General features: G+C 56.1%; 6 protein-coding genes across 6 annotated transcripts; 2 read left to right on the top strand and 4 right to left on the bottom strand.

Moving 5' to 3' along the window:
• Positions 1-323: 323 nt before the first annotated feature.
• Positions 324-2014, bottom strand: JCM15063_001093 (TauD/TfdA family dioxygenase; the record flags this gene model as incomplete). The annotated part of the gene is made up of 7 exons (XM_076677882.1): positions 324-416; positions 497-583; positions 655-786; positions 860-1137; positions 1200-1587; positions 1678-1780; positions 1854-2014. 7 exons carry the CDS (start codon positions 2012-2014, stop codon positions 324-326), a joined length of 1242 nt encoding a protein of 413 aa, XP_076534838.1.
• Positions 2015-2398: 384 nt separating this feature from the next.
• JCM15063_001092 (uncharacterized protein) lies at positions 2399-4685 on the top strand (the record flags this gene model as incomplete). Its single annotated transcript, XM_076677881.1, has 12 exons — positions 2399-2538; positions 2596-2631; positions 2695-2977; positions 3040-3122; positions 3186-3325; positions 3386-3620; positions 3694-3859; positions 3965-4067; positions 4138-4234; positions 4303-4347; positions 4431-4474; positions 4567-4685. 12 exons carry the CDS (start codon positions 2399-2401, stop codon positions 4683-4685), a joined length of 1491 nt encoding a protein of 496 aa, XP_076534837.1.
• Positions 4686-4815: 130 nt separating this feature from the next.
• On the bottom strand, positions 4816-6041 carry JCM15063_001091 (uncharacterized protein; the record flags this gene model as incomplete). Its single annotated transcript, XM_076677880.1, has 4 exons — positions 4816-5210; positions 5288-5566; positions 5644-5678; positions 5764-6041. The coding sequence occupies 4 exons, from the start codon at positions 6039-6041 to the stop codon at positions 4816-4818; spliced, it is 987 nt and encodes a 328-aa protein (XP_076534836.1).
• A 585-nt stretch (positions 6042-6626) lies between these two features.
• On the top strand, positions 6627-8029 carry RML2 (mitochondrial 54S ribosomal protein uL2m RML2; the record flags this gene model as incomplete). The annotated part of the gene is made up of 3 exons (XM_076677879.1): positions 6627-7687; positions 7766-7835; positions 7922-8029. The coding sequence occupies 3 exons, from the start codon at positions 6627-6629 to the stop codon at positions 8027-8029; spliced, it is 1239 nt and encodes a 412-aa protein (XP_076534835.1).
• Positions 8030-8251: 222 nt separating this feature from the next.
• On the bottom strand, positions 8252-8787 carry JCM15063_001089 (cytochrome b5-like heme/steroid binding domain-containing protein; the record flags this gene model as incomplete). The annotated part of the gene is made up of 3 exons (XM_076677878.1): positions 8252-8401; positions 8485-8577; positions 8779-8787. 3 exons carry the CDS (start codon positions 8785-8787, stop codon positions 8252-8254), a joined length of 252 nt encoding a protein of 83 aa, XP_076534834.1.
• A 588-nt stretch (positions 8788-9375) lies between these two features.
• Positions 9376-11934, bottom strand: JCM15063_001088 (STE20 family serine/threonine-protein kinase; the record flags this gene model as incomplete). Its single annotated transcript, XM_076677877.1, has 11 exons — positions 9376-9396; positions 9470-9601; positions 9672-10248; positions 10315-10583; positions 10659-10802; positions 10866-10927; positions 10992-11024; positions 11086-11320; positions 11386-11429; positions 11494-11562; positions 11658-11934. The coding sequence occupies 11 exons, from the start codon at positions 11932-11934 to the stop codon at positions 9376-9378; spliced, it is 1863 nt and encodes a 620-aa protein (XP_076534833.1).
• Positions 11935-12103: the final 169 nt, after the last annotated feature.

Below are 12103 nucleotides of genomic sequence, written 5' to 3'. Positions count from 1 at the left end.
TGCAGTCAAGCGGGAAAAGCTTGGCAATCCGCGCTCCAAAAAGTAGCTATACTCGAAGTTCGCGCCGACATGACTGACCCCTCTTTTAAGCCGGGCCCGAATCTGCTGGAACGTTCTAGCAAATATCGTATGACCAGATGAGCGACCGAGTCATGTCACGTTACATGCATTTGCCTCGGACCGAGATCCGCGTGAAATCAGGTGAACCCGCTTCCCGCCTCTATCGCAATCGCAACCCGGTAGCATGGCAGACGTGGGAGTGCAAATACAGATCACAGGACAGATAATAAGCAAGACCTCTACAAAAAGCAGGAACAACTGGATCATGCGTATTTCGCGATGTCAGCGGGCGAAGGACCTTGCGGTACGTCCGTCGAAGCGAGATTGCATTGCGTAAATGCCCGCTTCTCGTCAGGCTGCCAGGACAGAGTCGAGAAGGGTCAGTAGACATGCGTTTGACGAGCGCACCTAGCCTAGAGTTCCTCAAGAAACTCACGTGGAAAGCGCCCGTGATCGAATGCAGAACACCTCGGTTGTGGAACAGCGCAAGATCGTTATTCTTCCAGTCTACAACATAGACAAGCTGCAGATAAAAGGGAAACCGACCGACATTAGTCAATCGATTCCTGCGCAGTGGTCCCGAGCTTTGCTTACCTCGGGAGCAATCCCCGGTCGTTGCATGGAGTACACAAGGTCTCGGACCTCTTGCAAGTCTTTGAGATGCGCTCCATTGGGATAGAGTGTTTCGGATGTAGCCTTGACGCCTTCCGGAAGGGGATCAATGACCTATCGTTGAAAGCAAACAAGGTGTCAAACATCGGGTTTGCGTGAGTATTTCAACCTGGACAAGCTGTCTCACCAGCTCCTGGATCCCGCTCGGATGACACTGCAGATGCAAATTGAGGGTATGCGGGTTCTTCCAGACGAGGGGCAACGTCTTGACGAGCTCTTCTCGCCACTCTGGCAAATCCTCGAGTGGCATCTCGTTCCCCTCGCTTTCGAGTCCGAGTCCAGTCGGACGAGATTGCGCGGGACCCATCCAGATGTATGGATGAGGGGCGTAGCGGACCCGAGTCCGCACAGCGAGGGACTTGAGCGGAGCCGGCAAAATATCAAACATGATTTTGCCAGAGACGACTGTGGATGTCTCGAAAAATCAGTTCATAAGTACGGCGATGAGTGGAGTTTCGAGTGCTCACAAGCAGTTCCTCCTAGCGGGACCTCGAGCTCGTCCCCGGTACCATCGTCGTAACGCACAATGTTGGTCTTGCCTTGCGGAGCGAGCTTGGCGCACAAGGTCGTAACTTTTGGGGGATCACGTTCGTAGAGCGCAGCGTCCATGTGCCAGCGATAGAACCTTGTTTGGCCTCGAGCGGTGTCTTCGTCCGAAACTTTGGTCTTGTGGAAGGTCTGGTGCGATGGGTGTCTCAATTGAGTCGGATTCGGTAGGCCTTGGAGGATTTCAGGGTCATCGATGAGTCCGTTGCCGATGAGCTGTACCGGAGTGCCTGCGATGTTGCGCAGATCGGGGTGCAGAATACTCTTGTTGTCGGGTCGACCGACCTTGCCGTGACCGTACTCGATCGCCTAATCATGACACACAGAGCAGAGCAAGCACGCATCAAGTATGAGCTACGCTACTCGAGAAGGCGTTGCGAGAATGTCGATGCCGCTCACCTGCGGGTCAAAGCGCTGAGTGAGCGCATGTTGGCCTGCAGTGGTCAGGTTGGCCTGGTTCGGGAAGACGACAACGCCGTGCTTGTACAGGAGCGCTTCAACACTGTAGAGATCGCCCTCGAAAGAGCCTCAGCGGAAGGAGAGGGAGGACTTGCTCGATTTGGCGGGGTACTCACGTCGCAAATTCGTTGTCGGTCAGGTTGTTGATGTCTTCAATGCCCTCGATGATGCAGCCAAACTGCTCATGACGAACTCTCTTCCCGACAGTCGGAGCGTAGGAGATAGGTTTCACGGTGAGATGCGAGGTGGTCGCGGCGTCGAGAAGGGTTCCGGGCATGGTCGGAGTGTGGGTGCTATGTGTATGTGTTCAGGAAAGAGAAGAGGAGCCAAGATCGGGAGGCTACAACGTCGAGATAAAGCACTTCCGGCGCTCCGGCGCTGTGCGATCCAATACCCCGGAGCACCGCCTGCTCGGCACCACCGTTCCGCTGCGTTTGATATGTCCGCCGATAAGGTTCGCCTTCCCTATCTCGCAGTCTTCAACCGTCAGAGTGCTCGGTTCTTGGTAATCACCGGTTCACCGCTGCCTGCAGGTTCCGCGAGCAAAATTAATGGACTTGATGAATGTCACGTGTGAATTTAGACTAATAGGATGAATAGCTCGTGATCGCGCTTTTGCTTTCTGCCCTCCTCACTCACCTCTTGGCAACGTCAAGCTGCCATGGCGGCCTCGCCAGATATCGCTATCGACGAACGCCTGTCGCCGACGCACACGCACGCGCTTGCCGAGGCCCATCCTTCCAGAGTCGTCTCTCTCGATCGGCGTGCGCTTGTCTCGCTGCTCATGCAGCATAGCTCATCGTAAGAAGCCCGTGCGCTACATCCTTGGGGCGCAATTGATTGTGGTGGTCTTTTAAGCACTTGGGGCCAGCGCTCCTTTGAGTTTGCGAGCTAGTACGCCTTCGAGGTTTCTCGGTTGTCGCCGCAATGCTTACTCACCGGTGACGCGCGCCACAGCTTGTTCTTGATTCGCCTGTACCCCGGCACGACGCTCGAGCCCTCCATCTTTGGCTTTTTCACTACAGGAGCGGCGATTGTGCTGTCGGGCACAATCGGCTCCTTTGTCGACCGTTTCACCCGGTTACGCTTCGTCCGAGCGACGATCATAGTTCAGAAAGTGGCGAGCGCTGCCGCATACTGTTTGTTCCTGATCAGCTTCTGCAAGCTCGGGCCATCTCGCCTTCTGGATGGCTTCTTTGCTCTCATCACGATCCTTTCGGCACTGCTCAACCTTGCGACGGTGCGTCGTCACAGTTCAAGCTGTGTTTGTCATTGACATTGAGACGAGACTCGGTCCGGTAGATTGGCATCTCCGTTGCAGTCGAGCGCGACTGGGTCACCTGCATCGCGCAAGAAAACAGTGCGCTGTTGACCAGACTCAACACGTTCGTCCACGCTCACAGTTCCCTATCTGTGTCTTGCGGTCCTCACACGCAGTGCTCCTGTAGCTACTTGCGGCGGATCGATCTGTTGTCAAAGCTGCTCGCGCCCCTGTTTGTGTCGCTCTTGACGAGCACAGTTTCCTATACATTTGCGGCTGCTGTGCTCCTAGGGTTCGCGGTCGTGTCGCTCGCATTCGAATACATATGTCAGCGCTGATACTCGAATTCCTGCAAATCTGCCACTGATGCTGCTTGTGAAACCGCAGGGATCGAGATTGTGTACCGCAGGCTCCCGATCCTCGCTCAGCCTGCGGATCGCGCTAATAATAGCGGCTCCGAGGCGCACGCACCGAGTGGAGTATCCAGCTTCGACCCGAAACTTTTGCCCGGCAAGCTCAAACTGCGCCTCGCGGCAGAGCGCAAGGATTGGATCACGTTTGTCAAAGCTCCAGTATTCTTCTCTTGCTTGTCCATCTCGCTTCTCTACCTAACCGTGCTCTCGTAAGTATCAACACCACTCGAAAGGGCTCGCAGCTCGAGTAAGCTGAACCCTTGACGTGCGGCTTCTGCGCAGGTTTGACGGTTCAATGTTGGCCTACCTCAAAGCGCACGACTACTCTGACGGTTTCGTCGCCGGGATGAGAGGCGTTGGAGTCGTGACAGGTCTCCTCGGAACGATATTGATGCCGTACTTGGAGTCCAAGATGGGACTGATACGAGCTGGCAGTTGGTCGATCTGGGTAACAATCTTTCGCTCTTCATTGCTCACGCCCTCTCTGTCCCTCTCGAGAACGTCGCCTTGTGACTAGACTGACTCTGTATACTGCTGTGCCACGACGCAACAGTCCGAGCTCTTGACCCTTACCCCGGCAGTCTTGGCATTTTTTGTCAACCCTCCTCAGTCCGGCGCAAGAGGGTTGCCTTACAATTCTGCTTTGCTCTTTACCGGCAAGTCCCCTATGCTCTTCTTGCCGTGAGTATCATGTGCTCACAACCACCCGACGTCGAACACGATTAGGCATGGCGCTGAGTCGAATCGGATTGTGGTCTTTCGACTTGTGCCAATTGAAGGGACTACAAGAAGCACTGAATGATCATCCGAGAAAGAATACGATGCAAGGCCTTTTGTCTATGCAAGATTGACAGGCTCCGAGACTGATTGAACCACTTGCCGGAAATATAGTATGGCCCTCCAATTCTCACTGCAGAACCTCCTCGACTTGGTCAAGTACCTCAGGAATTTCCTTTTTTTTCCTACTGTCAAATGCCGCGACCTGAATCAATATCGTCCACCTCCGCTCCCTCCCTCAGATACGTGGTTACGATCATCTTTGACAAGCCTTCCGAGTTCAAATGTAAGCTCAAAAATACCTGGCCTGGCCCCCGTTCGAGATACCCACCACTCACACAAGAACATTATTACTCTCCCAATATGCCGAAACTACAGGGGCAGTTGTCATCTCGTACGTTTCGGTATGTCTCGGCGCATTGTGCTACTTGATCTATGTGAGGCAGGAGCGAGGCCACTTGATTCACCTCGAACGGTTTCAACGGAAGAACAAATGAAGGTAGACGAGCGCGTCAATAGGAGGACATTGACAGAATCTCCAAGTCTGTACCAAATTTTTGTAATGTATGGGAAGTCGAAAAAAGGTAGACAGCAATGTTGCGGACCAAGTTCCAGACAGATCTGGGTTCACTCGAGTGCTGGTAGAGGTGGAAACGTAGGCGGTGCGAGAGGCGAGACCGAGATCGTGGCTGTCGCAGAGGGCGCCGAACTCGGTGAAATCGAGAGAGGTTGGGATCCGGGATCACTTGGTGGCGCCAGTGTCTGCGCGACGACTGCAGGCTGCGGGGCTGGTGTCGAGGCGGGTGTGGTAGAAGCAGGTGATGGTGCAAGAGGCGCGGCGGAAGGACCTCCAACACTCGATGCTGCTGCTGCAGGTAGACCAGGTGGCGCATATCGAGCGAGAGCAGGTCTCGTGATCGAGGAAGCGGTGTGACTGGACGGGGTCCGTGCACCGGGCACGGGAGAACCCAGTTCGTCAACCGAGACGCGCCCGAGTTGTTCCGAGTAGGCCGAGGACGTATCTGGATACCGGTCCGAAAGAGAAGCGAGGTCAGCAGACCAGACGGACCTGTCTGCTTGGAGAGAAAGAGGTTCGCACCTCCTTGCCAACTCGAGAGGACGATAGTGCCCCCCGTAATGTTCCTGAACTCCATCTTGGCACGCGCCCACCTTCGCGGTCTCGGCGTCCCCAATTCAAGCTTCTGTACGGGCAGGAACTGTGTTGCGAGTTTGGGTGGGACTCCAACCAGGTTCGAGGCGACGCGCGGAGGGGGGTGGAACGGGATCAAGGGAGGCAAGGGCACGGGGGGAGGAGCTGGAGGGGCAGCGACGGCAGGTGTAGCTACGGGAGTCGACACCTCTCGGACCGTTCCGGCAGCTGTGATGACCGAGCGACCAAGGTGAGTGAGCGGCCAGAAGTCATCTCGAGGCGCGCAGGAAGGGGACTGTGCGTACCGAGTGCTGCTTCGAGGCCAACCCCGGCAAGATTCCTGCAAGAGCGAGGATGTACGAAATGACATGATGAGTCAATGATCTACGCGTTGCCGAGGGACAGAGTGCTCGCAGGTTGCTCACCCTTTGAGTCCCTTGCGCCATGATTTGCCTGGTCCCGCTGATGGTTCTCCGGGGGTTCCTCCTGTCGCGACGGACTTGCGCACTCGTTTGCGTTTTGGTGGGCCTGCATCGGTGAGATCGGGAGTCCCGGGAGTTGCGCGTTTGCTGCCGACTGACGGCGGCATCGGAGAAAGCGAGGATGGGCCCGGTACGGGAGACGAGATCGGCGGGAGCGCTGGGAGCGGCATCGCAGGCAGGGCCGAGTTTGGAGGAAGGGACGAGACGGGTAGATCGGTCATGGTCGCAGTGCGAGATGCGAAGAAGCGAGATGCGAGACGTGGGGAGGCGTGAGGAGCACTGCTCGTTGATTGTAGTCGCGCGTCGCTCTACACTGTCAGCAGCGAGGATCAGGGATCCGTGGTCGACGAGAGAGCTCTTGATAGCGCGCAGAGTCGCGAGTCGAGAGGATTGTTGCACGACGAACGATCAATCCGAGACAGACAACCGCTTGCATCCGCTCCTCACACCGCACGCGCACCAGCAGACTCCTCGCCTCGCCACAAAGCATCTGCTGTAGATCGCAAGCCAGTGCCAGGTCTCGACTGCTCCGACCCGAGTCGATCGTCCAACCTCGACCCGTTTTCGCCAGTTGGAAAGATACGGCTGACCATCCGTGAGTCGTGTCTGGCCAGCTCTCGCTCGACCAGAAAGTTGTCTCGAGTCGCTGTGGTCCATCCCGTGCCCTCGATCTGCCGGCCTCGGGCGAGACGGGGTGCAGATCACAACTCGTGCCGCAACTTGTCTCGCATCCAGTAGCAGCCGAGATCCTCACCGAGAATCGCAGACTGTAGCTGACTTGGAGCGTTGCTTGCATTACAGATATCATGTCGCAAATTGCGAGAGCGACTCGCGTGACTGCGTTCGCCCGACCTTCGTCTGTCCGCTCGTTCTCGACCTCGCTCGCGGCGCTCAAACCCCCGACGTCTGCTACGACGACCGACCCTGAGACTGGTCGCACGAAGCGAATCCTCACCTTCTCGAAAAAGTCGGGTCTGTCCAACTTCAAGACGTACCTGCCCGTCACGCCTTCGCTCCGTCAACTGCGCCAGCCCATCTCGGAACACCTGCACAAGGGAGGACCCTACCGCGACCTGACAGAGGCCAAGCGCTCGACCGGTGGTCGCAACCACCACGGTCGGATCACGACCCGCGCTCGCGGAGGTGGACACAAGCGCAGGATCCGCCTCGTCGACTTTACTCGACGCGAAACCGGACAGCAAGAAGTCGTCCGCATCGAATACGACCCGGGACGTTCGGCGCACATCGCCCTCTTGCGTCACCAACAGTCGGGAGCGATGAGTTACATCCTCGCCCCGACGACCCTCCGCCAGGGCGACCTCGTGCAATCGTTCCGCTCGGGAGTGCCCGAGACGTTCCACCTCAAGCCCGAGTCCGTCTCGGCGCCATCGCCTGCCGAGACCGAGCTCGATCCGAGCTCGCCTCAATCCGTCCTGCCGCCGCTGCCAGGATCCTCCTCGTCAAAGGACCCCGCAGACCTCATCACACCTCCCTCTCCGAGCTCACTTGCGCCTCGCATCGACCTCGCTGCGTTGCGACAGGCGGCCCTCAAACCGGGCAACTGTCTGCCACTACGCCTGATCCCGGTTGGAACCCTCATCCACGCAATCTCGCTCTCCCCGATCGGTCCCGCCGTGCTTGCGCGATCGGCAGGGTCATCCGCACGCATCATCTCGGCGAGCTCGCCTTCGGGCAAACACGCTCAGGTACGCATGTCGTCGGGAGAGGTACGGTACGTCGGGCTCGACTGCGTCGCGAGTGTCGGAGTCGTGAGTAACCAGGACCACCAACATCGCAACTTGGGTAAAGCGGGTAGGATGCGGTGGCTCGGATTCAGGCCTCAATCGCGTGGTGTCGCTATGAACGCGTACGTATTTCCTTCTTCTCTCTGGAGTGCTCATTGGCCCTCTCCCATGGCACTGACCGTATTACAACTTTTTATCAGGCGTGATCACCCGCACGGAGGAGGACGTGGAAAGAGCAAGGGTAACGTGCACCCGGTCTCGTTCTCGAACGTTCGTAATCTTCCCTCGAGATTCTCCAGACCAGGCTCAGATTGTCCAGACACTGATGACCGCTGTCCTTTGGATTTTTATCACAGGTTGGTGCAAAGGGACAACGTACCCGATCTCCGAAATCGAAGAACGGAAACAAGATGGTGGTCAAGGAACGACCTCGTGGTACCGAGAAGAACAGTCGGAGGGGTTAAAAAGGATCATGGTCACAGCCAGTTCCGAGTGCCGAGTTGCGCTCGGAAATTTGGACGCATGTATTACCAACTACTGTTTTGCAAGACAACGCACCTGCATCATTTCTTCTCGACCGTAAACGTGACAGACGGAGAGAAAGAAACTTTTTCACAACATGAGGAGGACAAAATACTACGAGACAAAGGGTCGAGAAGGAACAGAAAGTTTAGGAGGGAGTTTCTTTACAATTTTGAATCGACTTGAACCGGACCGATCAAAAACTGTTTCGCCGTCTTGTCGAGCACTTTGCGTGGGTGAAACTGCCAGAAATTCTCGGTCGCGTCTTGACCACAGTTCTTGAGCAACACTTTTGCTCCTCCCGGATGAGTGTCCTATAGGTCCCGATTCCATCAGTTTCGTAAATCAAAAGCGGAAAGGAAAGGGGTTCAAACGGGGTAATGAGGTAAAAGCTTACGAGGAATTCAGTCACGTCGTACACGTTGTTCTCGATGATGACCCAAGCACTGTCTGAACTCTTGTGGTTTGCGACTTCCGAAGCAGAGATGGCCTGTGTGCGGATAACGGATCATAGTGGGGAACAAGCGAGAGAAGAGGCTAGCATCAGTCCTGATCGTCGGTCCCTTCTAGTCGGTTCATGACTGTCGGTCTCGAAACCGCTTTGACGACTCTTGGGAAGAGCGACGAGGTGTGCGTGCGAGAAGAGAGGGTCCGGGATGGTGAGCCGAAGTTCCCGGAAGCGGTAACTGACCTTGGACATGATTGTGTGAGTGCTGCTAGGCGCTTGAGTCGGTGCGAGAAGATCAAGGTGTGCTGGGGTATAGAATGTCCAACTTGCGAGACTGAGCAATGCGAAGAAGGAGAATGCGATCGCAAGGAGAGTCGAGGACCGGAACCGCGCGCATGCGATTCGTCGACGGGAGAATACGAGAATCTCATCTCGCCAGCCCGCGTACGGCGCTGAATTCACGCTCGCGACTGGGTTCGATTGGCTGGATGCAAGGTGCGAGAACTGGACGAAAGCCAAGACAGAAAAACATGCGGGTCTCCGCTCAGAGCCGAGAACAGGGAGTGAGCGCATGCAGCTTCGCATTTACCCCAGTCAAAGTTGGTTATCGTGCACGTCTCGCACCGGTCGTCCTTCTCGAGTCGCCGACGAGTAGCATCAGGCGCAGGATAGTGAAACAGTCCAACAGATCGCTCTTGTGACAAGAACATCCAGGTCGTTCAGGGCACACAAAATAGTAAGAGAAACAATAGACAAGAAAGGCGTGATGAGCATTAGGTCAGAATCCGCACAGTAGGCACAGCGTCGAAGAGAGGTATGTAGGTGGAGTTCCGCAGGGCTCTACTCGAAATCGGGTTCCGGCTGTAGACCATACAAGGCAAGAAGATCAGTCTTTATGATCCAGTCAGACGCGATTGAAGGACGGCCATCTCACTTCGACTGAATCGACAACCTCGCTGATGAACACGTTGACAAACCCTGGCACTTCTCTCTCGACTTCTTCGAGCGCAGCTCGGAACCGCAGGAGAGACTGGCGAGCTTGTGGATTCGTGATTCGATCGTGTATCTGTACAGGGAGCAACAGCTCGTCAGCGTCATTCCAGGGTGAGTAGAGATCAGGTCAAGAACGGAGCTACCGAATCGAGCACGGGCAGTGCAACCGTGTCGAGAATGTTCCCATCCGCGTCTTCGTCCTCTTCGCCTTCCTGCGACAACTCTCGTTCACGATGCTGCGGGTCGTGCCTCCTCGGCGTAGCATGCTGTTCCTCCTCTCGAACCTGCTCGAGTCTAAGTACCTCGAGTCTCTCCCGTTCTCGATCCAGCGCTGCTCGGGCTCGCTCATCGGCATCGACTGCACTCGGCACTCCCGAAGAGTACGCATCGTATTCCGAGTGAGCCGAAGGGTTGCCTCGAGATGCTACTGAACCTGTCGATGTCGAGGACGGTGCCGTTGGGACTGGAACCGCTCTTCGGACGGTCTCGAACGACGGGTTCATCTGGTTCGACAAAGGTGCAGGAGACACTCGTTGCGTACTTGGCGAAGCGGCATAGTCGTGAATGTAGCCATTCGATTCCTGTGTTTCTTGATACCGCTGTTGAGCTTGTTGCGCCTGTTGCGCTTGGGCTCTGCGCAGCGTGGCTGGACCACCAGGTCTCGCTTGTACATGCCGCACCGTACCAAAGTCCCATAGGTCGTCCGCAGATTGCTGCAGCCTATTCGGGGACGAGGGTCCAGAGTCAGATCTTGACGTCTTCGAGTCGGGCTCGACGCAGACGTACTCGTTCTCACTGTCACCGCTGTGATTCCCGTCTCCTTTGTGGGGCTCGCCCCCGCCTTGAGCTCGCCACCGCTCGAGCCTCTCGATCAATTCGACAAGGTATGTCGTCTTTTTCGCGTTCTTGATGAACCGGTGTTTGAGCAGTTCTTTCGCTGAAGGTCGAGCAAGTGGATCGCGTTGCAGGCATAGCGAGACGAATTCTCGAAATGGTTTCGAGAACTGAGCGCCTTCGAGAACGGGTGGTGGGTTCTTCGGGATCAAGAACAGGACCTGCAATCAAAGCCGCGCTCAGGTCGGTTAGTCGTTCTCACGAGAAGATCTGATTCAAGCTCTGAGCGGACTCACCTTCATGGGATGCAGCTCGGCGTAAGGCGGTTCACCACTCGCCATCTCGATCGCTGTGATACCGAGCGACCAGATATCGGCTTTCGAGTCGTAACCCGACTGCTTGATGACCTCAGGAGGCATCCAGTACGGAGTTCCAACAAACTGTGGTGGCCATCAATGCGTCAGCGAGGAAGACCAGTCAGCCCATAGAAGACCGGGACTCGCAGTATTCTTTTTCGTCATGGTGGCTGTCAGCTGACCCGAGACTCCAAAGTCCGCCAGCTTGACTAGAGGCACCAAGTCGCGTCAGTATTCTGGTGCGGAGATCGGTACAGCAAAGGTTCATGTTACCTTCTCCTGACGCGCTGAGGAGGACATTCGCGGCTGTATTGAAAGGTTCGCATGAGCACAGAGTCGTCGGACTTGATGAGCAGAACGAATTTACCTTTGATGTCTCGATGCAACTTGCCCTCGCCGTGCAGGTATTCCAATCCTTTGAGCAGCTCTCGACAGATGATCGCAATGTAATCCTCTTTGAACACCCCGGGCTTTAGCAGGTCTCCGCACGATCCACCTTGCAGATATTCCATGACGATCCACAGCTCTTGCCCCCGCAGCCACGACCCTTCGTACTTTGTTACATAGGGTGAATCGAGCGAAGACAGGATCGATATTTCCGACTGGAGAACAGGCCCGCTCGTTCAGTACTAGTCCAAGATTCGGACGAGGGGAGACGCAAACGCACTTGGATGTCTTCAATTTCGTCTTCGGCATCTTCGAGATTGATCACTGCAAGTTCAAAGTCGAGGGTCAGGCTCTATTCGAAGCGACGATAGAAAGTTTGCACTCTCACCTTTGATCGCGACCGGTTTCTGCGTACGAACAGCATAGCCTTTGTACACTTCACCAAACGAACCTTTGCCTGCGAGTGTAGCAAACCGGATTCGATGTACCGGGGAAAGGCTCAAATTAAGCTCCCGCACAACGGCTTGCGAGAAAGGAAACCCCGAAACGCACCGATCCTGTCCTGTCGCACGAAGAGTTCTGCTGGATCGGCGTTCCTGCTGTACTCTGACGAGGTGCCCGAGGTACCGCTGCGCACGCTCATGAGACCCGACGCGAAACCGCTGTCGCTTGAACCGCGTTCGTGTTGAGTGAAGCCGCGCGTTGGCGTCGGCGGCTGGTGTAGCGATGGCGATCGGCGAGCAGGGCTGGCCGACTGATGATGATCGTAGTGATAGTGTAACGGTGACTGCTGGTGCTGCTGAGACGCTCGGCGGAGGAGGCCTGACATTCGCGATGGGCTCCAGCTCGCGCCTGGCTGACAAGGTCCACTGTCACGCTGTTCACAGACTGCCAGGAATGTTCAATGACTGTGTCGTGCGCGCGCGGAGTGCAGTCGGTGTTCGAGGGATAGCTGCGGGTGAGAGGAAGAGAGAATCAGGGGCCAAGGAGCGTGCCGG

Source organism: Sporobolomyces koalae, assembly GCF_050403365.1.
Source record: "Sporobolomyces koalae JCM15063 DNA, S_koalae_JCM15063T_v1_ctg11, whole genome shotgun sequence".
Taxonomy (NCBI): Eukaryota; Fungi; Basidiomycota; class Microbotryomycetes; order Sporidiobolales; family Sporidiobolaceae; genus Sporobolomyces; species Sporobolomyces koalae.
Note: the sequence above shows the minus strand (reverse complement) of the source record. Positions and strands in the feature narration are given on the sequence as shown.